Here is a 23,204-nt window from a genome sequence, read left to right on the forward strand (position 1 = left end):
CCTAGGGTGCAGGGAGCAGTGGGAACACACAGGCAAGAGCTGGGCCTCTGGGGACAGTTTGGGAGCCGGGTGGCCCAGAGTGGTGCCGAGCTGTGGGTAAGAGCACAGCCGAGGGATTTCACCATCTTAGTTGAGATCTTAGTTGAGAGAGATCTCTCTCTGGAAGTTCACATTGCTCCCACACTGTTTTTTCTGGAAAAGTTATAGCTTTTCTCTATTGCTTCCTTCTGGCACCCTTTTTGAAGAGATTCCGAAAGTGCCGTCTTAGGGATTGTTTGGGGGAAGGACAAAAGCCGCTGGGCCACCCTGGCTTTGAGAGCCCTTGGAATGTTTAGCAGATGATGTAGTTGAGGGATGAAGGCCACACAGGAGGGCTGCGCCATCGCCGTTCCTGAGTGAGGACTTTCTTTCTTCCTTTCTTTTTTTGTTTTTGAGATGGAGTTTCGCTCTCATTGCCTAGGCTGGAGTGCAGTGGTGCGATCTCAGCTCACTGCAACCTCCTGGGTTCAAGCAATTCTCCTGCCTCAGCCTCGCGAGTAGCTGGGATTACAGGTGCATGCCACCACACCCGGCTAATTTTTGTATTTTTAGTAGAGATGGGGTTTCCTCATATTGGTCAGGCTGGTCTCAAACTCCTCTCAAACTCCTGACCAAAGGTGATCCGCCCACCTCGGCCTCCCAAAGTGCTGGGATTACAGGCGTGAGCCACTGTGCCTGGCCACGAGGACTTTCCCTGTGTGCAGGTGCCGTGTGGATTCCTCCCCAACTGGGGCCTTTGGAGCAGCTGCCCCATGGGGACCCTCCTTGCTCGTTTTCTGCCTGGCTCCAAAGCAGCTGTGGTGCGGTGTGGCTTCTCATTCTTGAGTGTGGGGTGAAGGGCAGTGGATGAAATGATGACATCAGCCTCTGAACCAGAATGTTTTCTGGGGAGAGTCTGGTGTGCCCACCAGAGGGTTCACCCCCAAGTGTCCTCTTCCCCTCTCCTGCCTTGTCCTCAACTCACTGGCCTGGGAGGGAGAGCCAGTGGGAGTGGGCTGACTCCTGGGCATTCCCCAAGACCAGAGACACAGAGTTCCAGAAGGCTCCCCGTAATCCTGTGGGATGGGGGAGGAGCAGGGTCCCATTGCCTCAGTGACAGGAGACCTGAGGACAGAACACTGAGGCTGTTGTGGGTTATGAGGGTGTGCCTTTTTTCTTTCCTGTTGGGTCAGAATGGGGCATGGTGCTGAGGCGTAGTGGGGAGGGGAAGGATGTGGCCCCAGTCTGCTGTGCTGGGAATCCAGGGGCCTGCTGCAGCCTGCCTGCCTCTGCACCTGCAATATTCAGGGAAGCTCCTCCAGAGGGCAGGTGTGGGTGGAGGAAGGGTGTGGTTTAGGCTTAAATTTAAAGAAACAGAAAAGAAACCTCCCTCTCTCCCCTTCTTCTGCCCCTGGATCCTTAAAGGTGTATGTCTGAGCTGCTGCTTAGGCCCATCAAAAAGAAAGCCTGGCTGGGTGTGGTGGCTCACACCTGTTAATCCCAGCACTTTAGGAGGCTGAGGCAGGAGGATCGCTTGAGGGCGAGGCTGCAATGAGCTGTGATTGCACCACTGCACTCCAGCCTGGGTGACAGAGGGAGACCCTGCCTCAAAAAAAGAGAAAAGTCTTTGGGGACCTGCTCAAAGAGGGTTTCACAAGTATAGGACTTGAGAAAGAGAGTTTTCTTTTTTCTTTTTTTTTGAGATGGAGTCTCATGCTGTCACCCAGGCTGGAGTACAGTGGCGCGATCTCAGCTCACTGAAACATCTGCCTTCCAGGTTCAAGTGATTCTTCTGCCTCAGCTCCCCAAGTAGCTGGGATTACAGGCACCTGCCACTATGCCCAGCTAATTTTTGTGTTTTTAGTAGAGATGGGGTTTCACCATGTTGGCCTGGCCAGTCTCGAACTCCTGACCTCAAGTGATCTGCCCGCCTCTGCCTCCCACAGTGCTGGGATTACAGGCGTGAGCCATCATGCCTGGCCGAGAAAGCGAGTTTTCTAGAAGACTGATTCACTGATTGATGACTGACTGGATTGATTCATGTTGCAAGATGGAAGAGGTCATGGCTGGGGCATACTTAAGAGAACTGGAGACCCCTATGTGGTAGGATGGGGTAGGCGTGGGTACCTGGTTTGAGGGTTTGGTTGCTGCCTGCCTCATCACCTCCTTCTCTGGCCTCCTACTTCCCTAGCAGACAGGGTCTTCCGAGATGTGTTTGAAGACCTGAGTTCTCATCCTGGCTTGGGGGAATCTTATAGTATGGAGTGGTGCTCTTCAGGTAGGAAGGAAAGGCTGGCCCCGCCCGGGGAGCACCAGGGGAGGCACTTTAACTGTCTCTGTGGGAGTCTGAGCTACACACACATAATGGTTCCAATCCGGTGTCTTAGGGCCAGAATGCACTCCAGCTGAGTGCAGTGCACTCAGAATGCACTCTGAGAGCGATGCCTCTTATCCGTCACCATCAAACGGTGCCTCCTGACAGTCTGCACTAGTGTCCTGCTTTGTACTCAGTGCCTCGTTTGTTCTTCAGCCCTCCCTTTCTTGGGCTCTTGGCTCTTTTCCAGCAAGTCCTCCTGCCCAAGAGAGAGAGAGCCTTGTGATCGTGGGTCTCCTGGTCACTACAGGGCTTCTCTCGTCATCTAAGAAGTTTATAGTCCAATCCTGGTGACCTCATACTTTCTCCCTCTTCCTTTCTGCTTACCCATGACCTGTGATCCTTTGACCGGGAATCTGTATTTTACCATATTGTTCCAGCCGGAGAGTGAATGGCCAAAGGTCACATAGTAGCAGGTCCAAAAACTGCCCTAAGGAATCTTGACTCAGTCCTTCCAAGTGTCATGTCATAAGCCCCAATCCTTCAGGTCTTCATATGTCCCCTGCAGCTTATGCTGAAGCAAAGCCATGGCAGCCAGGGCTGTGACCAGTCCTTTGCTTGTGGCCCTGTCTGGTGTGTAGTCCATTAGGGAGGCAGTGGGCAGGAGAGCATGAACTCTGGAGCCTCAGTGCCTGAGTTCAAGTCCAGGCTCTACCACTTACTACTTCTGTGGCCTCAGTACCTGCATGTATAAAATGAGGGTAGTAATAGAACCCACCTTCTGGAGTTGTTGCAAGGGGTTAGGCACTTTAATATATACAGAGCGCTCAGAGCATTTCAGCAGTTGGCTGTTATGCTTTGTTTTAGCCTTAGGAGATAGGAGCTTAGTTTGCAGACAGGTAGCCTATGATAAATCAGAGAGAAAACTTCTCTAAGTAGAAAAGACATATTAGTTTCTGGGTTTGAAGTGTGCTTATGTTGCTATCCTCTTGCAGTGGGATCCCCAGAGAGGGACCCTCAAAAGGTCCCTTTTAGAGACAAATCTCCCTAATGGTGTGTGTGTTGGGGTAGGGGTGGGGCTGTGAGTAATCTTTTGCTTTAAGACTGTGAACTGGCTGGCTGTGAAATCCATTTGGGAGTGGGGCCGTTTCCATTTAGCTTCCCCAGAGAAGCTGACTGACCCCAGATGTGATCTGGGAAAGGTCTTAGGCTGTAAATCCCTGCCCCTTTGTTCCCTGCTGGGATGGTGGTGGTGGGTGGGTGGGGTGCCTGACTGCAGTGCACTTTGAAGGACATCAGAGTGCCACGGGGCTGGGGGTTAAGGGCTGGGGTGGAGCTTGGGTTTTTATCTGTCAGTGCTGGAATGACATGGTGTTGCCCTGCCTGCTGGTTCTGTAAAAGGCATAGCTGATTAATTGTAAAGGCCCTTTTGAGGAGGGAGGAAAAAGCAGCAGCCCTACAATTCCCAGGGGGCTCTCTTCTGAGCAGCTCAAAGAGCTTTACCAAAATGATCCTGCTAATTAGCCCTCTGGGCATTGCACTGGGCTGCGGAGGGGAGCACTGGGCTGCCACTGAGTCCCCATCTGCAAGTTGAGAGGCTCATACAGAGCTCCTTGGAGGTGACCCCCTCCAGTGAGACACAGTGACAAAGTGCTGTGCTCCAGAGCATCCCGGCCAGGTTAGCGGCAGGTGGTAAGTAGGTCTTGAGGCGCTTGATCTGTACCTCCGTAAAAGCATCAGTTTGTTCACCATTGTTGTTCATTTGTTAAATTGGCCCTTAAGACCCCTGCTTTTTAGTAACTAATGGTGTAGGGCAGAGGGTCTCAAACTAGTCACACTGTCTCAGGCCAGTGCTACAGTAGGAGAAACCTGGGAGGTAGTAAGAGAACACAGAAAGAGTTCCCCAGGTTTGGGGGATATTGGAAGGTTCCTGGAGGGGGCGATGTCTAATTGGAGACCTAAAGATTGGATGTAAATTACATAGGTTGGGGGATGGTACCGTATGGGGTGGATGGGGACAAGATAACGCCAAGGCAGAGAGAACATTTGCAAAAGCCGGAGACCCAGGGGTGTTGGTTTCCAGGTTGAGGCATAGGCATAGGAAACCAGGGGCCAGTGTCAAGGGTTCCCAGAGTAATGGCAGCTTCTAGATTCTTCTCCTTGTAGCTCAAGTCTCTGCCCTTTAGTCATGTCTGGGGTCTAGTCACTTCTGAGCCCTAGAGCTAGGGGTAGAAGACTCGGGTCAGTAGGGGTGAGAGGGGTGCCCAGGAACTTACTGTTTTCCTGTGAAATAGCAATGAAATGTGTACTCTGCAAAGTGGCACTGGTGAGCTCTAAGGGGTGGGCATGGGTGTTGCATGGGTGTCCCTGTCCTTCCCAAAGGCTGCAGCCTGAAGTAGTCTGGCCACTCCACCCTTCCATCCCCCGGCTGCTCCAGGTGGGCCTGCCTGTGAGCCACACCATCTGCTTTGGGAATAAAGTCCACCTGAGGCTCTGTTTGCCTCACCTGGGTGCAGTTTACTGCTTTCTCTGCTGCCCCCACCCAGCTGTGCCAAGGGGAGCTTACAGAGACTCACTGATGGCTTAGCCCTGGGGAATTTCCTGGGGCCTGGGATGAGTCAGAGGCAGCCTGTACCAGGTGCTGGGGTGGGGCTGCGGAGTCGGGGGATAATGCTGGCTCAGCCAGTCAGTATCCAGAAAGTTTCAGGTTTGTGGTGAAGCCGCCGGTGCCCCTGAGGTTTTGCAGTCTTAAGGAGAATATTACCCCTGTTATGTGTCTTGTCTTAACATTGTAAGAACCAGATCTTTGCCCATCCCTGTACAGTGACCCCAGCACAGGCCACAGACAGGGGGGCACTTGGGAAGTTCTTCTTCACAACTGCCATTATTATCACCATATTGATGGTGTATGGAGCACGTACCCTATGCCAGGCATCATGCTCAGAGCTTTACGAACAGCAGGTGGCTTCATCTGGGAGGACACAGCCATGGGGTAGGCTGTATCCATCCTCATTTTACAGGTGAGGAGCTGAGGCTCTGAGGGACTAAGTACTGTGCCCCAGCGGTGGGGCTGGGCTGTGAATTCCTTAGAGGGTACCTGGACCACTGTGCTGGCAGGTGGACTTGGGCACCCTCATCAGTGCTCATAGAGTCTGAGAACAGGGCCCTTCTTGGGATTCAGTTTTGTTTTGTTAATTGTGTTAAATGTAAATACACATAACATAAAATTTACCATCTTCACCATTTTAAGTGTACAGTTCAGTGACAGTAAGTACATTCATATCATTGTGCAACTGTCATCACTGTCTATCCACAGAACCTTTTCATCTTCTAAAACTGAACTCTGGATGCACTAAATAATACCTTCCCACCCCACCTGCCCCCACCCCTGGCAACCGTCCCTCTGTTCTGTTTCTGTGGGCATTCAGAGGTTGACCCTTCATCTGTCTGTCTTATTGCAGAATCTCCCTGGGGTGCCCTCCCCAGGCAGCAATGCCAGGATGCCTGTGTCCACCTCCCTCCACCAGGATGGCAGCCAGGAGCGGCCGTTGAGCCTGACCTCTACCACCTCCTCGTCGGGCTCCTCCTGTGACAGTCGCAGTGCCATGGAGGAGCCCAGCAGCTCCGAGGCTCCCGCCGAGAATGGGGCAGGCTCCCTGAGAAGCCGGCATCTGCCCAACAGCAACAACAACTCCAGCAGCTGGTTGAACGTGAAGGGGCCCCTCTCCCCGTTCAACAGCCGGGCAGCGGCAGGGCCTGCGCACCACAAGCTCAGCTACCTGGGCCGAGTGGTGCGGGAGATCGTGGAGACAGAGCGCATGTACGTGCAGGACCTGCGCAGCATCGTGGAGGTGCGTGTCGGAGGCCTTGTGGCACAGTATTCTAGCAGAAGCCTGTTTCACCCTGGGAGGGAAGCTCTCAAAAGACCTGCTTCCCATAAAGTAGTTAGAGAACTGGGGTCTCCCACCCTCGCTGACTGCACTGTGAAAGCTGTTGACCCCTCAGGCTTCCCTAGGACCTTGGGCCAGATCAGTAGCTTGGGCCGACAGGAGTGAGCATCGTTGATAGGGTGGATCCCCAGCCTGCCTGGGAAGATGGCTCTAGAGAGCCTGTGCCACAGAGACTGAATGGAGCGAAGACATGGGCTCTGGGCCTGGCCCCATGCATCCCCTGCCCTGTTGTTTCCTGGCTGTGCGGAGCCTCAGGTTCCTCCTCTGTAAGAGGAAGCGACACCTACCTTGTAGGTGAAGGGCACGGAAGGGCAGCTGTGTGGCTGCCACTGAGGAAGCCCTCTGCCCCACTGGCTCGGGGCGTGGATTAGTTTCCTAGGGCTGCCTTAACAAATGACCACACACTGGGTGGCTTAAAACAGCAAATGTATTCTCACTCAGTTCAGGAGGCCAGAAGTCCAAAAATCAAGGTGTTGGCTGGGTTGGCTCCCTCCAGAGCCTCTGAGGGAGTAGGCATTCTATGCCTGTCATCCAGCTTCTGGGGTCCTGGCAGTCTTTGACATTGTTGGCCTGGAGATGCGGCCCAGCACCTTCCCATCACCTTTTTCTTTGTGTCTCTCTGTGTCCTCCTTCTCCTCTTATAAGGACAGCAGCCACTGGATTTGGGGCCCACCCTAAATCCTATCTGAAGTCATCTTGAGATCCTTAACTAATGGCATCCACAAAGACCTTATTTCCAAATAAAGTCACATTCTGGGGTTCCAAGTGGACATGAATTTTGGGGTGGACACTGTCTCACAGTAGGCAATGTCCGTGAAGTGCTGTCACAGCAGGGCCGAAACGAGGTGTGGCTAGGGAAGGTAGTGGGCAGGGTTGTGCCAGGGGCTAGGTTCTGACCACTTCCCTCCACGCAGGACTACCTCTTGAAGATCATTGACACACCCGGGCTGCTGAAGCCAGAACAGGTCAGCGCCCTCTTTGGGAACATAGAAAACATCTACGCGCTGAACAGGTGTGTGAATGGGCCTGACACTCACCATGTTCTGCCTGCGAGGCCCACCTCAGGGCCTAGGGAGGAACCCTGGATGTCCCTGGTCTCATGGGCCTGTGACATGTGGGCCTGGGGCCTGATCTCTGAGGACAGGGAAGGGTTGTCCATCTCTGTGCCCTGGGCTGATCTGCTTTCTCTCAAGGGCAGACGGGGAGGTAATTTGAGGGTGTGTGCATGTTGGGTCCATCCTGAGCCAGTGCCCCCTCAAGGGGCTGCTGGGCCCTACCTTGCACACTGGTTCTCTTCCCTGTGGAAGAGAACCTTCCCCGTCCTTCTCATCTTCATTTTCCATTTGCACATCTGTTAATTTCTTATCCTCCTTTCCACTGACCCCAAGGGCTCCCTGGAGATGATCTGACCTATTAGTGGATTGCACAACCCAGGCAAGACACATGTGGGAAGCCAAACAAGGCCTGACCAGGGGCTGTGTCAGGGCAAAAGGCATGGGTCTCCTGCCTGGGACCACAGACTCCCCAGGGAAAGTGCACTTCTCTGGAGGGGCAGGGCTTGAGGGAACAGCGGTGCTAGGACAGGAAGAATCGTATCCCAGGCCCCTTAAGATGGGCAGAGGGAGCTCTGGCTATGTAAGCTGGAGAAGTCTGGGAGGGCAGGGTGCAGGGAGGACTTAGGCCAATGGTGAGGGGTTGGGAAAAGAGGAGGAGCACAGAGGGAGGAGGCAGGGAGCAGTGTTTCTAGGGGTGCCAGGACTCACCTGTCTCTCCCCATGTCCCACATCCTGGGCGCCCTGGCTCCTTTGCTAGTCCCCATTCTCTCTCCTTCACCCTTTAATCCTCTGCTTTTGTGTGTTTGACTCCTTCTGCCTGCAGAGGAGCTGTGTCCCCTCCCGAGGTGGGTATGGGGGTCCCCTCTTCGTCTCCCGCTGGTTGAGCCTGTAGGTCTCCCTGACTTCCTGCTTTGTGGCTGCTTTGTGCTGGATACTTTCTGTGGTTGCTGCCTGGGGCAGGACTCCCTCTGAGGCTAGAAGCCCCAGTTCTTTAGCAAAGCAATAGGGCTGGCTGTCAGTCAGGGTTTGGGAGGTTGGGGAGGGGGCAGTGAGGGGCATTGTCCTCTGACTGCAGAGGGTACAGTGGCTGCTCTCCCCTCACTCAGCCAGCTCCTCAGAGACCTGGACAGCTGCAATAGTGACCCCGTGGCTGTGGCCAGCTGCTTTGTGGAAAGGGTAAGAAGGGCTGGGTCCTTGCCTCTGTCCTACCTTGCTGAGAGCTCAGAGAGACAAGAACTGCCAGCATAAGAGGACATCTGAGTCCTGGGGATCCCTTTCCAGGGAAAGTGCTGGGTGCTCTATCTTGAATGAGAAGGGTGTTCTGAGGGGAGCCAGGGCTGCTGGGTGGATGGGATGTCCTTGACAAATAGGTATAAAGATGGCTCTGTAGGCATTTGGGAACAGGGGACAGAGGGTGCTCTGGGGGCCAGGGGCCTATCTGCTACCACCATCTTTACCGTCAAATGAGAATCTCCCTGAAATCACTATTTTTGATCTCTTCTTAGAGCCAAGAGTTTGATATCTACACTCAGTATTGCAACAATTACCCCAAGTGAGTAACTGGGGTGAGAGGGAAGGCAGAGCCATCTGGTGAGTCCAGAGCCCCCCACTTCCTCATCCAGGCCTTCCCCAGGTGGTGACTGGCCCTTCTCCCACTCCCAGCTCCGTGGCCGCCCTGACGGAATGCATGCGGGACAAGCAGCAGGCCAAGTTCTTTCGGGACCGGCAGGAGCTGCTACAGCACTCGCTGCCCTTGGGCTCCTACCTGCTGAAGCCAGTCCAGCGCATCCTCAAGTACCACCTGCTGCTCCAGGTAGCCCCTCGGTCCTCCCAAGCACCTGGGGCCTGGGGAGGGCAGGGCCTTCGGGTCAGGGGCACCTAAGTGTCTATCTTCTGTGCAGGAAATTGCCAAGCATTTTGATGAAGAAGAGGATGGCTTTGAGGTGGTGGAGGATGCCATTGACACCATGACCTGTGTGGCCTGGTACATCAACGACATGAAGAGGAGGCATGAGCATGCGGTCCGGCTCCAGGTGCTCTGGGGCTGGGACGCTGGGGGAGGGGCAGGGCTGGGTGGGCCAGGCTTCCACTGGGAAGAGGGACTGTGGCCACCCTGCTGGGATGAGCTGGGCAGTGGCATTGGGGGAGCCTTTGTGGCAGGGTTTGCAGAGCCTCCTAAGGCCCCAGTGGCCTGACTCTAGGGATTGGGGCCCCTCTACTGCAGGAGATTCAGTCACTCCTCATCAACTGGAAGGGGCCCGACCTGACCACCTACGGGGAGCTTGTCCTGGAGGGCACATTCCGCGTGCATCGCGTGCGCAATGAAAGGACCTTTTTCCTCTTTGACAAAACACTGCTTATCACCAAGAAGCGGGGCGATCACTTTGTCTACAAGGGCAACATCCCGGTAACCAGGCCCTGCCCCATCTCCTCCATCATCTTCTCTCCTTCCCAAAGGATCTGGGCTCCCCTTCTTGTCTGCTTCTTGGGGCTCCAGCACCACCCTTCTGAGATCACCCTCCCTGCTTCCCCAGGCTGTCAACCTTGTGCTTGACTGTCCTTTCCCTCTGCCCCTAGTGCTCCTCCCTGATGCTGATCGAAAGCACCAGAGACTCCCTGTGCTTCACCGTCACCCACTACAAGCACAGCAAGCAGCAGTACAGCATCCAGGTGAGGGGAAGGTGGGGCTCAGGGGCTAGGGAACAAGATGCCCAGGGGACACCTGCGTGGGACTCCTGGCTCCTCTGCTCACCTAGCTGCCCCAAGCCCCAGTGTCTCCATCTGTGAGGCAAGGATCATTGCAGGCACCTCTCAGGGTCAAAGTGAGGAGTCAGGTTAACCTCACAGAGGCCCCAGCATGGCCCCACTTTTTCTCCCTGGGTGGAAGCACTGTCCATGCTAGACAGCTTCAGGCCTGTAATGATAACCACTGGGTCCCTTTCCCTTGGGTCCTCCCAGGCCAAGACAGTGGAGGAGAAACGGAACTGGACTCACCACATCAAGAGGCTCATCCTAGAGAACCACCATGCCACCATTCCCCAGAAGGTGAGTTCCCCCAGCTCCTGACTGGGTGCAGGGAGAATGTGCTCCTCTGAGCCAGCTCTGCAAGGTCCATTGGGGGCTCACCTTCTGGATTTGGCCTCCAGTGGACAGTGAGTGTCAGTACAGCAGATGCCCCGGGCCTTGGTGCAGCACTGTGGGGTGTCCTCGTACAGCAACAGTGGGTCCTATGGGCAGGGAAGGCCGGCACATGGTAAGGTAATAACCAGGTGTGTTTCCTTCCCCTTCAGGCCAAGGAAGCCATCTTGGAAATGGATTCCTATTGTAAGTGTACCCTTTTCTGCCTGTTTTGTCCCTAATCGTGCACATTGCTAGGTCAGGCTGCATCCTGGGGAAGCTTTACCTGATAATTTTATTCCAGGAGCAGGGAGGGCGGGGGTCTCCTGTTAAGGGCTGGGGGGTGAACTACATGATTAAGGATGCTCTCCTGCTGAGCGGTGGGACTCTCAGTGCCTGAAGCTCCCAGCTGGAAGATGGAGGGAGCTCTGGAGGCTCCTGGCCCTGGAGCTGGGTGGGTATAGAGGTCTGGCTGGGTATGGACAGGGTCTAGGGTAGGCCAAGGCCAATTGGGAATCAAAAGCTTGATCGTCTCTCTCCTGGGTGCAGATCCCAATCGGTACCGCTGCAGCCCAGAGCGGCTGAAGAAGGCTTGGTCCTCCCAGGATGAGGTGTCCACCCATGTGCGCCAGGGGCGCCGGCAATCTGGTAAGAGAAGGGCTGTGGAGGCAGGAGGCCTCTCCCTCACACCCTTGCCCAGACTGGGGACCGTCTGCGGCAGTGTCCAGGGCTGTGGCTCTCACCTCTGCGGAAACCCTGGGAAAGGCTAGAGTGGGGCTGGACACACACCTGGGGCTCATCCTCTCCCTGTGCTGGTGCTCCCCACACCCCTGGGCCCTCATTGCCTACCAGGTCTGGAGCCCACCTTTTTCTTACTTTTTCCTTTTCTTTTTTTTTTTTTTTTTTTTGAGAGATGGAGTCTTGCTCTGTCGCCCAGGCTGGAGTGCAGTGGCTCAATCTCGGCTCACTGCAACCTCTGCCTCCTGGGTTCAAGCGATTCTCCTGCCTCAGCTTCCCAAGTAGCTGGGACTACAAGCGTGCACCACCACACCCAACTAATTTTTGTATTTTTTAGTAGAGATGGGATTTCACTATATGTTGGCCAGGCTAGTTTCGAACTCCTGGCCTCAGGTGATCCGCCCGTCTCGGCCTCCCAAAGTACTGGGATTATAGGTGTGAGCCACTGTACCCGTCCAGCCCACCTTTTTCAAGGCCCTAGGAATACTTGCTCACTCCAGCCTTGGCACTCCTTCTTAGCCCCCTCCCTCCTTTGCCTCTCTGGAATACCAACACCAAGTCATTCAGGAGTGACACTTGGACATTGCGGATGGCCCCAGCCCAGTCCTGGAACAACCGAGCAGAAGCAGGACCCGGGGAAAACGAGTTCAGTGGCACCAAACCCAGACAGGAAATATTTATTTTGGGTCTCAGGAAAAGGTTCCATTTTCCTCCCTTGAGTTTTCTTCCATTCCTGGACTTGCTAGGGTGTTCTTGGATTATTGGAATGAATCGTCTATTTGGAAAGTGAAAACCTTGCTTTTATTCTAAACTCCGTGGTGATGGGTGTGTGTGTTTTCAAAATTGGTTTTTTCGTTGCTATTTAGTGCAAGGCCCAAGGACAGGTCTGGCTTAAGCCAGGTGTCTGCCAAACATATACCCAAGGTGGGAGTTGGGGTGAGAATTGTCTTTAAGACCCTGGGAGAGAAGGATTCTAAAGTGACTGAGAGTGGTGTCCTGGCTTGGGTCCCACAGATGTGTTGGGTTTTGATTGGTGATGACCTGTGGGTCCCCTGAATGTGTGTGTGGATTGACATGTGGGTGTTAGCCTTCTAGAAGGTGGAGCAGTGGCTTATAGAAGGCTTTTGTGGTTTTATGTTGTTGGTATTGCTCTGGGTGGATCTTGAGCCCTAGGCCACCTTGCTATGGTTGCAAAAGTTTTATGGTTTTTATAGTTAAAAGCTCCAAATAGGGGTGTTGCTTTCTTCTCTCTAGCCCTCTTTCTTTTCTCTTCTCTTCTCTTTTCTTCTCCTGTAATTCTCTTCTTGTCCTCCTCAACTTACCGTACCTTAAAATTTGAAGCTTCTAGCACACTGATGTGTTCAGCAAGTGATAATGTTGGTGGTAGTGATAGTAGCTCTATCCTAGTGTTAGCATCGAAACTTTAGCTATGGATGTACAACTCTTTGAATATACTTAAAGCCGTTGAATTGTACACTCTACATAGGTGAATTGTATTTGAATTATATTTCAATAAAGCTGTTACAAAAAGCCCCCAAACTTTAGGTGTCCAAGGCACTCAGGAAATGAGCCATTTTAAAAAGCTGAAGTTTCCACATGGCTGAGATTTTTAGCCTGTAAATACTAAGAGTTGGATTTTTTCAAAAAATATTTAAAAAATGTTTTAACAGTTATGAAATTCCCTCCCTCCCTCCCTCCCTCCCTCCCTGCCTTCCTTCCTTCCTTCCTTCCTTCCTTCCTTCCTTCCTTCCTTCCTTCCTTCCGTCACCCAGGCTGGAGTGCAGTGGCACCATCTCTACTCACTGCAACCTCTGCCTCCCGGGTTCAAGTGATTCTTCTGCCTCAACCGCCCGAGTAGCTGGGATTACAGGCATGCGCCACCACGCCCAGCTAGTTTTTTTTTTTGTATTTTTAGTAGAAACAGGGTTTCACCATGTTGGTCAGGCTGGTCTCGAACTCCTGACTTCAGGTGATCCACCCGCCTCGGCCTCACAGGGTGCTGGGATTACAGGCATGAGCCATCCCGCCTGGCTGAAATAGACATCTTTCTAAAGCATGTTTTGTACTCTTGAGCCTTTTAAAACAGAAGGTGCTGGCCACCGGTGAACCTTTCCTTTTCTGGAGTTAATGCTACAGCATCACTTAGGGTGTGTGAACTGCCAGATGCTTGAGGGGCCCCAGAGGCTGTGGGTTGCCATAGAGACAGCCTGTGTTTGGCGTGTCGTGCCCCTCTTCACAGTTCTTCTGTAACACTGAAGTGTTTGTTCTCATTGGTCTAAGCGCGCTTGTCTGTAGTAGCCCTTCTTCCCCTCCTGTCTGTTAGAAAGCGATCGTTCAGGCCAGGTGTGGTGGCTCACTCCTGTAATCCTAGCACCTTGGGAGGCCGAGGTGGGAGGATCACTTGAGGCCAGGAGTTCAGGACCAGCCTGGACAACACAGTGAGGCCTCATCTCTACAAAATTAAAAAGTTAGCTAGGCATGGTGGTGTGCACCTATAGTCCTAGCTACTCTGGAGGCTGAGGTGGGAGGATCACTTGAGCCTGGAAGGCAGAGGTTGCAGTGAATGGATATTGTGCTCCTGCACCCACCCACCCTGGCTTGACAGATGAGACCTTGTTGCAAAAAAACAAAACAAAACAAAACAAAACAAAAAAAGAAATCAATCTGTTGAACTTGTGGGAACTGTAGACCACAAAAAGATCAGGAAAGTCACTAGGGAGGGACTTGGGCCACATGCAGGCACTTTACTGCCTGGGCTCAGCCATCTACTCTGACTTCCTTGAGGTTTTTTCTGCTTCTGCTTCCCACTCAGAGAGCTGAGATGAGCCGACAAGTGTATTCTATTGATAATTAAGTTCTATTGTTTAATTTAAATTATGTCTCACTTATTAAATATTCTTGATAAGTTTTAAAATGAAAGAACATTTTCTGCTTTTCACTTTAAAAACAATTAGGCATTTACTTACATTGATACAGATAGTGTATGTATGTTGTGTGTGTCAGCAGAAAAGAGGTTCTTCAACAGGCCTGCCTGGTGAGGAACAGCAAGATACCTTGGTAGATGTTCGTTCTGACTCCAGGTGTGTAGCAAATCATGGCGATCCCTGGGCCTCCCACTTACCGCCAGCTGGGCAAGGATATGGATAGGCGAAGGCCGAGGCTCTGTAAAACTGGACCTTGAGACAAGGTCCTCTTATTCCTGCCCTCCGGTCTCAGGTGTATCCTCAAAAAGGCTGGGGTACACGGTGATGACACCATTGGCCTAATGGATGTGTTTTGTATCCTGTCCCCAGAGTCTGGTCACTCTCCATACAGCCGGGCAACTCTCCCCAGCGGTCAGCGAGGCTTCGTGATGCCCAGCCTTAAGGGCCGTAGAAAGTCGGGTGCGACCTCTGCTTTCTGGCTGGGATGCTGTGAGGGGCTTGGCAGTGGGTGTAGCTGATGCGCTGATATGCTCATTGCCAGGGAGGCAAGGGGCTTGAGGTGGAGCCAGGGACCTCTGGAGATGTTGCTAGTTGGTCTGAAGGGGGCAGCATGGAGCTGAGTCCCCTCCCTATGGCTCCTGCGCGAGGGCCCTGGGCCAGGTGCGCTAATGCATTGCATCATGGGTGGTACTGCTCCGGCAGGGCTGGTAGTCACAGCGGGGGTCCTGGAGATGGATGGGCCTGCCTCCCTGTCCGTAGGTGCAAGGGGGCTCGGCAACACTGTGGAAGGCAGCTTCCCTGGGGCCTATGACTGCAGGGGGCCAAGCCAGAGTGGACTTTGAGCTGGTGATGGGCTGGTGGCGCTGTGAGCTTGGGACCCAGCCAGGCACAGCAGTTTCCTGGCCCGCGCTGACTCTGCTCATGCTTTCCTCCTCAGAGCCAACCAAACACCTGCTCAGGCAACTCAACGAGAAAGGTGAGTGTGTGAGGTGGCCAGCCATTCCCAGTGAGCGGGGGAGGAGGAGGGGAAGCAGCTGACAACCTGGGATGTGACCTGAGGGTGGAGGATTGTCAGAATAGTGTAGAGGGAACTCTGCCTCCATTCCCTCCGGAAGAGGGCCTCACCCCTGGCTGGCTGAGGAGAGGGGCTAGAGCTCTCCCCCATGCACAGGCCTCATGCCCTTTCCTCCGGAAACAATGAGAGCCAAGCAACAGGCACAGACCTGCGCTGCTCTGTGGCCCCTGGGCCCCTGCTCTGTCAGTCATTCTTTTGAAAGCCCAGGAGACTAGGTGAGGGTTCTGGGAGCAGGAGCCCCCAGCGAGGACTTCCCCAGGGGGCTGTCCAGAGGTCTTTTTCCTGCTTACTGATCTCTTCCCCTCCCCTGCCCCTCGCCCGTGTGCTGGGGGACCCGGTGGTGATGTCCGCAGCCCGAGCAGCAGGAATGAAGGTAAAGGCCAGTGGGAGGAGGGGACTGGCTGACAGAGGAGGGTGGGACTGCCCAGGTCAGCCCCCGGCCCCTTCAGCCCTCATTGTCTTCATTCATTCAACAAATGCCTACTAAGCACCCACTGTGTACCAGGCTGTGTGGCATAGGGCCACAGAGATGAATAAGACATGGGCCTTGCCCTGGGGGCCCTTCTGCACCCTCTGCCTAGAACAGCACCCTGCTGGGGGCCTGCCCAGTGTGGACCTACTCAGATTTCCCTCTCCCTAGGGTAGACAAGTAGGCAGGCCTGTTTGCGTTCTGAATTTTTGACCAGGTCCCAGCCTTTCCACCATGAGAATGCCCACCCCTCCCTGGACCCCAGTGGTGACCTGAGTTGGGCATCTAGGTGTGGCTTTCTGTGTGAAGGCTCTCCACCCGCAGCTGCCTGCAGGAGGACGGGAGGTTGTCCAAGAGGCTGGTCACGAGGGGGTCTTGTGCTCTGAACAGCATGCAGGCAGTGCTGGAACCCTCCTGGACTTTGGGCAGCCCTCCCGTACTCGGGGCCTGCAGCCAGAGGCTGAAGGGGCTACCCGGGAGGAGGAAGAGGAAGAGGAGGAGGTGGTGGAGGAGGAGGAGGAGGAGGAGGAAGAGCAGGCCTTTCAGGTCTCTCTGGAGGACCTGACAGGGCATGAAGGCAACGAGAAGGGGGCTGGGCCGGAGCTCCCAGGCTCAGAGGAGGAGGAGGAGGAGCAGGAGGAGAGCCTGGCGGTGGCGGAGCAGGTAGCTGACTTTGCCAGCTCCCTGCTGGCCGCCCTCCACTGCTGGCACTATCGGGCCAACGCTTTACTTTTCTCCCGGGGCGCTATGGTGAGGTGTCTCTTCGATCTCCCCTCCTCCTTGCATGCTCCCTGGGATGTGCATGCCCACCCGAGGGCCCCCTCTGCTGCCCTCCTCACCCCCCCCGCCCTGGTTTTACTCCTCCCCTCAGCACTTAACACCATCGCTCGCTGTCACACCCTGGTGAGCCCCTGGCATGCTCTGTTCCAGTACTGGGCACTAATCAATATAACGCCCAACAAGCATGACAAGTGGGATGGGGTGGTGGGGGCAGGGAGAAGCTAGCACACAGTGGGGCTGGAAAGGTCAAGTCCACTTTGGAGGGACAGAAAGGTGGGCTGAGGTTTTTTGAAGCTGCATGCCTGACAAGGCTTTCTGCAGCCCCAGGCCTGGCAGTTCAGGTTGGCTCTGGAATGGCTCAGGTCCAAGACTGGCTCTCAGCTCAGCCCAGCCCCTTGGGGCGTGGGAGGCACTGCCCGTGTTGGGATGCAGAAGGGATCAGCTTCCAGTTGTCTTGGAGTTGATGACTGACCTCTACCTCTGCAGGGAAAGGGGCGCAGGGAGTCTGAAAGCTCCAGGAGCAGCAGAAGGCCCAGTGGCCGGTCTCCAACCAGTACTGAGAAGCGCATGAGCTTCGAGTCCATTTCTTCCCTGCCAGAGGTGAGCGACCAGCAGGTGGGATGGGGATAGTAGGAAGAACTTGGAGTCCAGATTTTCAAGTCTGCAAATAGGGCTTTCAGGCATAGGCTCTCCCATTGGGCCCATGGGAACAGAGATTCCCCACCTCCCAAGACTCTCAGCCCTGCATGAAGCCTGTTTGGCCTAGAGTATATGGTTTGGTGAGCAGACCACCCCTTTCTATGAAGTAGAAAAAGGCTCCCCTCTGGGCAGATGCAGTCCCATGTCAAGGGCACGCAGCTAGTGGAAATGAACCAGGTATTAGGCTCCTTTCGTTAGGCCACCTTGTATGGGTTATAAGGCCCTGTCCCTGCCAGCATGCCAGACATTGAAATCACACCTGTGGTCACCTGGGCAAAGGGTAGAGAACTGATATCTGTTGGACACCTCCTCTGTAACTGATGTGTTATTTCTTCCTACTCTTCCCCACAACAGCTCTAGAAGGAAAAGGGCAAGGAGTGGTTGATGGCGTGCCTAACACTGAGCAGCTTCTGAGGGGCGGGGCTGAGATCAGACCTGGGGCTGGGACTCAGAGGCCCACTCTCCTCCTCCTGCTGCCCTATGCTGTCTGTGGGTTGTGGGAAGCAGCATCCTTTACTTTCCCAAAGTTATAAGGGAAAGATCGTGAGCTACAGCCTGGACCCCATGTTGGACCCCACAGCCAGGACTGAGAAGCCTGGATGATACTGGACAGGAATGTAGCATGATGTCTTAGCTTGAGCTGCTGTAACAAAATCCCTTACTGCTACGTGGGTAGCTTAGTTATTGCTCACAGTTTTGGAGGCTGGAAATTCTAAGGTCAAGATGCCAGCAGACCCTGGGGAGGGCTTGCCCTCTGCTTCGTAGATGGTGGCTTCTTGCTGTGTCCTCACATGGCAAAGGGGCAAGGAAGGTCCCTTGAGCCTCATTTGTAAGGGATCTGACCCCATTCATGAGGATGGAGCCCTCGTGACCTAATTTCCCAAAGGCCCCCCCTCTCATTCCCATCACACTGGGTGTTAGCCTCCACATGGCAATTTTAGAGATACACAGACATTCAGAGCAGAGCAAATTGGGGTGTCCAATAATAATACAATGAGAACCACCCATTACAAAGTTTAAAAGAAGCAGATGAAATTAATTTTAGTAGTATATTTTATTTAACCCAATGTATACAGAGTATTATTCTAACATGTAATCAACATAAAAAGTTACTGATATGTTTTATCCCTTTTTTATACAGAGTCTTTGCAATCTGGTGTGTATTTTATCCCAAGAGCAGGTTTCCATCTGGCCTAACCCCATTTCGGGTGCTCAGAAAGCCACAGTGGCTGGTGGCTCCCATGTTGAACAGTGCAAGTCTAGATCATGGGTCTTGCTCTGCAGATTCTGAACTAGAACAGAAGGAATTATGTCCGATCTTATAATTTAGTGTTTGCTCTTATCTCCCTAAAGACTGCTCTGGAAAGCTGCGTATGTCATCAGTTCTGTGGTTCAAATTACTTTCAAGGTGGTCAAGAGGGAGTTCTCAAGTTTGCTTTCTTCCTTGCCCATTTCCTGGGCGTATGCAGTTGTGCCGGGCCCACAGGTACTGGGAGGAGCCACATTCCTGGTCCTCATCCTCTGACGAGATTCCAGCATGTGGCTGTGTTGCTCTCTAGACCCTAATCCACATGGGAGGCCCTGTCCCCTGAGGAAAATGAAATGGCCTCTCATGTTGTGCAGGTCTGGGTTTGAACCCTAGAACCTCCAAGTGAGGACCCTCTAGGGCTTTGGGGAGCTGCCTCACCATCAGCCATGCTGGTTCCATGACACTGTGAGAACCAGCCCCTGGGAACCTGGGGCCATGCCCAACCCACTGTTGTGTGTTCCCACCTTGTCCCTGTAGTTCCTAGGCTGGCTGCCATCAAGGTGTTGCCATCCTGACCCATCTGCATTCTTACTGTTTTCCTTGGTTTTGAGGACATGGGCCCAGCACCCCCACTGTACGGTGACTAAAGGACACAGTCATGTTCCTCTAAGGACCCATCACCTACTCCTAAGTCGTGCTCATTCTGATTGCCTTGGGTCCTAAACTACAGGTCCCTGTCATTGGGCCTTGAGCAGGCCATGCTGTCCCCTTGTTCCCCGGATCCCATGAAGGAGGCTTTTTACTCATGTGAGCCTTTTCTGCTATGTTTCAGGTTGAGCCGGACCCTGAGGCCGGGAGTGAGCAAGAGGTATTTGCTGCTGTGGAAGGGCCCAGTGCCGAGGAGACACCTTCAGACACAGAATCTCCAGAAGTCCTGGAGACACAGCTTGATGCCCACCAGGGCCTTCTGGGGATGGACCCCCCGGGTGACATGGTGGACTTCGTGGCGGCTGAGAGCACTGAGGACCTTAAGGCCCTGAGCAGCGAGGAGGAAGAAGAAATGGGGGGTGCCGCCCAGGAGCCTGAGAGCCTTCTGCCACCCTCCGTGCTGGACCAGGCCAGCGTCATTGCGGAGCGATTTGTCAGCAGCTTCTCTCGGCGGAGCAGCGTGGCACAGGAGGACAGCAAGTCCAGTGGCTTTGGGAGCCCGCGGCTGGTCAGCCGGAGCAGCAGCGTGCTCAGCCTGGAGGGCAGCGAGAAGGGCCTGGCCCGGCATGGCAGTGCCACAGACTCCCTCAGCTGTCAGCTCTCCCCAGAAGTGGACATCAGTGTGGGGGTGGCCACAGAGGACAGCCCTTCTGTCAATGGGATGGAGCCCCCAAGCCCAGGCTGCCCAGTGGAGCCTGACCGGTCTTCCTGCAAGAAGAAGGAATCAGCACTCTCCACCCGAGACCGGCTGTTGCTAGACAAGATTAAGAGCTATTATGAAAATGCAGAACACCATGATGCAGGCTTCAGCGTCCGTCGCCGGGAGAGCCTCTCCTACATCCCCAAAGGACTGGTAAGAAACTCCATCTCCAGGTTCAACAGCCTTCCCCGGCCAGACCCAGAGCCAGTACCTCCAGTGGGGAGCAAGAGACAGGTGGGCTCCCGGCCGACTTCGTGGGCCCTGTTTGAGCTCCCAGGACCAAGCCAGGCAGTCAAAGGGGACCCACCTCCCATCTCAGATGCTGAGTTCTGCCCATCTTCAGAAATTGTGAAGATCTGGGAGGGAATGGAGTCTTCTGGAGGGAGCCCTGGGAAGGGGCCAGGCCAGGGCCAGGCCAATGGCTTTGACCTGCATGAGCCACTCTTCATCCTGGAGGAGCATGAGCTGGGAGCCATCACAGAGGAGTCAGCCACTGCCTCCCCGGAAAGCTCCTCTCCCACTGAGGGGCGCAGCCCGGCCCACCTGGCCCGGGAGCTGAAAGAGCTGGTGAAGGAGCTGAGCAGCAGTACCCAGGGGGAGCTGGTGGCCCCACTGCACCCCCGCATCGTGCAGCTCTCCCACGTAATGGACAGCCACGTGAGCGAGCGCGTCAAGAACAAGGTCTACCAGCTGGCCCGCCAGTACAGCCTCCGGATCAAGAGCAACAAGCCAGTGATGGCCAGGCCACCACTGCAGTGGGAAAAGGTGGCCCTTGAGAGGGATGGGAAGAGCCCCACTGTGCCCTGTCTACAGGAAGAGGCTGGAGAGCCATTAGGTGGCAAAGGTATGACAGAAGCGGCAAGTGGGCCCTTCCCCAAGTCTAGGGACTGAAGAGTCAATAAGGAGCCACTTGGCTCCTCGGGGAAAGTGACCTCTAAGGAGGCTCTACCAAAGGGAGAAGCTGGACCCTGGGCACTAAGGGCACAGGGTGAGCCCTGGCAGCCAGTCCAGTGCTCTAAGGCCAAGCTTGCTCTCCTGGTTAAGAGATGCCCTCTGCTCTGGCCCTTCCCATCCAGCAGAGGCTTCTGGAGGAAGCATGGCCCCAGGCCCCTCCTTTAGCAGGATGGGAGCAGAAGCTCCCCCTCTTCCTTTGACTCCTGACCCCTTTCCACTGCCTTTTCTTCATTCTTCCTATGGCCCTTCATGAAAGAGGCTGTGGATGGTAAGTGAGATTTCTCCCATCACACCCAAAACCCCAACAACCAGCCTTGCCTGGAAAGTGAGTTGGGGCCTGCTCAGAGCACCCCCTTGCAGCTCTGCCCTCCCGCCCCATGCTTCAGGCAGCTTGCTCTCTCCTCACAGGTAAGAGGAAGCCGGTGCTGTCTCTATTCGACTATGAGCAGCTGATGGCCCAGGAGCACAGCCCTCCCAAGCCCTCCTCGGCTGGGGAGATGTCACCACAGCGTTTCTTCTTCAACCCGTCTGCTGTCAGCCAGAGGACCACCTCGCCTGGGGGCCGGCCCTCCGCCCGGAGCCCCCTCAGCCCCACAGAGACCTTCAGCTGGCCCGACGTCCGTGAGCTCTGCTCCAAGTATGCCTCCCGCGATGAGGTACGCCGAGCAGGGGGCGGCCGGCCCCGTGGCCCACCTGTCAACAGGAGCCACTCGGTGCCGGAGAACATGGTGGAGCCACCTCTGTCGGGCAGGGTGGGCCGCTGCCGCAGCCTGAGCACCAAGAGGGGCCGGGGAGGCGGAGAGGCTGCCCGATCCCCTGGGCCTCTGCCCCAGAGCAAGCCGGATGGAGGCGAGACCCTGTATGTCACTGCAGACCTCACCCTGGAGGACAACCGGCGGGTGATTGTCATGGAGAAGGGACCCCTTCCCAGCCCCACTGCAGGGCTGGAGGAGAGCAGTGGCCAGGGACCAAGCTCACCGGTGGCCCTGCTGGGGCAGGTTCAGGACTTCCAGCAGTCTGCAGAGTGCCAGCCGAAGGAAGAGGGTTCCAGGGACCCGGCAGACCCGAGCCAGCAGGGCAGAGTGAGAAACCTTAGAGAGAAGTTCCAGGCCTTGAACTCTGTCGGTTGATGCTGACTCCTGGGGGAGGGAGGAGTCATGTTGGAGGTTGGGGAAGAACCTGGGCATCCTTCCCCTCAAGCCTGGGCTCATGGAGCCCCTGCCCAGGGCCCTCAGGTGGGCGGAAAGTCCATCCCCTCCGCCCTTCAGGAAGGATGCTCCCGTGTGCAGGGGTCTCCTGCCTGTGCCATCCACTGGGGCTCGAGACAATTTCCCACTCACCTGTGAGGCCGGTGTGGCTGCTTCCCTTGTAAATAGTTGTTCTCTGGTAAGAAGCCAAATATTTAAGCTCACTTCTTCCCAGAGAGAGGAAGCTCTGCTCAGGCCTCCAGCGTTGGCTGGCCATGGCCACAGCCAGATGGAGGAGCCCACCCCCAGGAGACTCAGGCAGTGGCCTGGAGAGGCTTTGTTCTGTAACGGTGCCTTTTCTTAGGGTCCAGGCAGGAATGAAGCCAATAATTTATTGCTTTCCATTCTGTGGTATGATGTGCGTGTGCGTGAGTGTGTGGCCCCTGTTTATTCCCCTCCTGTCAAGAATGAAGTGGATTCAGTTCAGGTACTTTTGAGGGTTGTTGTGCTGACCCTGTGGTTGTCGCTGATGTACACACATTTCATTATTTGCCAATGGTGCAATAACCACTGCTGACCAACCCACTATGTGTGAACTCCTTCCTAGGCTTGACTGGGGTAGGGAAGGTTATTCATGGGCCAGGGATGTCTTAGGGAGATGGAGACATGGAGGTTGTTCCTTCCACACTCAATTGTCACTTGGGCTTGTGAAACATAAGGCACCCGGGTACTGGTGGGGGAGGTGGGGCAGGAGGATGTGAGGGCGGGCTTTTTCTTTCTGCTGCCTAGACTCCCATGGGCTTCTCTGTCTAGCAGCAGCCTGCTGTCCTGTCTAGGGTAGGGGGTCCCGCATGCCAGCCTTTTGCTCTTTTCCCCAGGGGCCAGAGTTGGACTAAGAAAAAGGGAGGTGGTGAGGTGGATAGACTGTTTTTCTCATAAGCAGATGCTCCTAGTATCTGGTGCCTTTTGCTTTTCTCTCCGGTCCCCAGGAAACATCCTAGAAGACAAGGATTTTTTTTTTTTTTTTTTTTTTTTTTTTGAGACAGAGTCTCATTCTGTCACCCAGGCTGGAGTGCAATGGCGTGATCTTGGCTTACTGCAACCTCCACCTCCCAGGTTCAAGCAATTCTCGTGTCTCAGCCTCCCAAGTCGCTGGGACTATAGGCATGAGCCACCACACCCAGCTAATTTTTTGTATTTTTAGTAGAGACGGGGTTTCGCCGTGTTGACCAGGCTGGTCTCGAACTTCTGACCTCAGGTGATCCAC

At 54.7% G+C, this 23,204-nt stretch overlaps 1 protein-coding gene across 6 annotated transcripts in view; it reads left to right on the plus strand.

Annotated features, from left to right (window-relative positions):
- The window catches only part of PLEKHG3 (pleckstrin homology and RhoGEF domain containing G3), a 39,871-nt gene extending 17,348 nt beyond the window's left edge, over positions 1–22,523 (plus strand). For 4 of the 6 annotated variants that reach the window (XM_008977756.4, XM_008977755.6, XM_063596087.1 and 1 more), the window contains exons 2-18: positions 5,794–6,183; positions 7,197–7,294; positions 8,444–8,513; positions 8,843–8,889; positions 9,000–9,150; positions 9,239–9,370; positions 9,562–9,744; positions 9,915–10,007; positions 10,296–10,382; positions 10,628–10,661; positions 11,004–11,102; positions 15,054–15,092; positions 15,545–15,564; positions 16,051–16,410; positions 16,927–17,040; positions 19,221–20,640; positions 21,159–22,523. In XM_008977756.4, coding sequence (XP_008976004.2) covers positions 5,833–6,183; positions 7,197–7,294; positions 8,444–8,513; positions 8,843–8,889; positions 9,000–9,150; positions 9,239–9,370; positions 9,562–9,744; positions 9,915–10,007; positions 10,296–10,382; positions 10,628–10,661; positions 11,004–11,102; positions 15,054–15,092; positions 15,545–15,564; positions 16,051–16,410; positions 16,927–17,040; positions 19,221–20,640; positions 21,159–21,880 — 4,020 coding nt within the window. In that variant the 5' untranslated portion in view covers positions 5,794–5,832 and the 3' untranslated portion in view covers positions 21,881–22,523. The remainder of the gene's footprint in view (positions 1–5,793; positions 6,184–7,196; positions 7,295–8,443; positions 8,514–8,842; positions 8,890–8,999; positions 9,151–9,238; positions 9,371–9,561; positions 9,745–9,914; positions 10,008–10,295; positions 10,383–10,627; positions 10,662–11,003; positions 11,103–15,053; positions 15,093–15,544; positions 15,565–16,050; positions 16,411–16,926; positions 17,041–19,220; positions 20,641–21,158) is intronic. The other 2 variants (XM_003824040.7, XM_024925382.4) reach the window with 1 other exon arrangement.
- Positions 22,524–23,204: the final 681 nt, after the last annotated feature.

This window comes from Pan paniscus, chromosome 15 (genome assembly GCF_029289425.2).
Source record: "Pan paniscus chromosome 15, NHGRI_mPanPan1-v2.0_pri, whole genome shotgun sequence".
Lineage (NCBI taxonomy): Eukaryota > Metazoa > Chordata > Mammalia > Primates > Hominidae > Pan > Pan paniscus.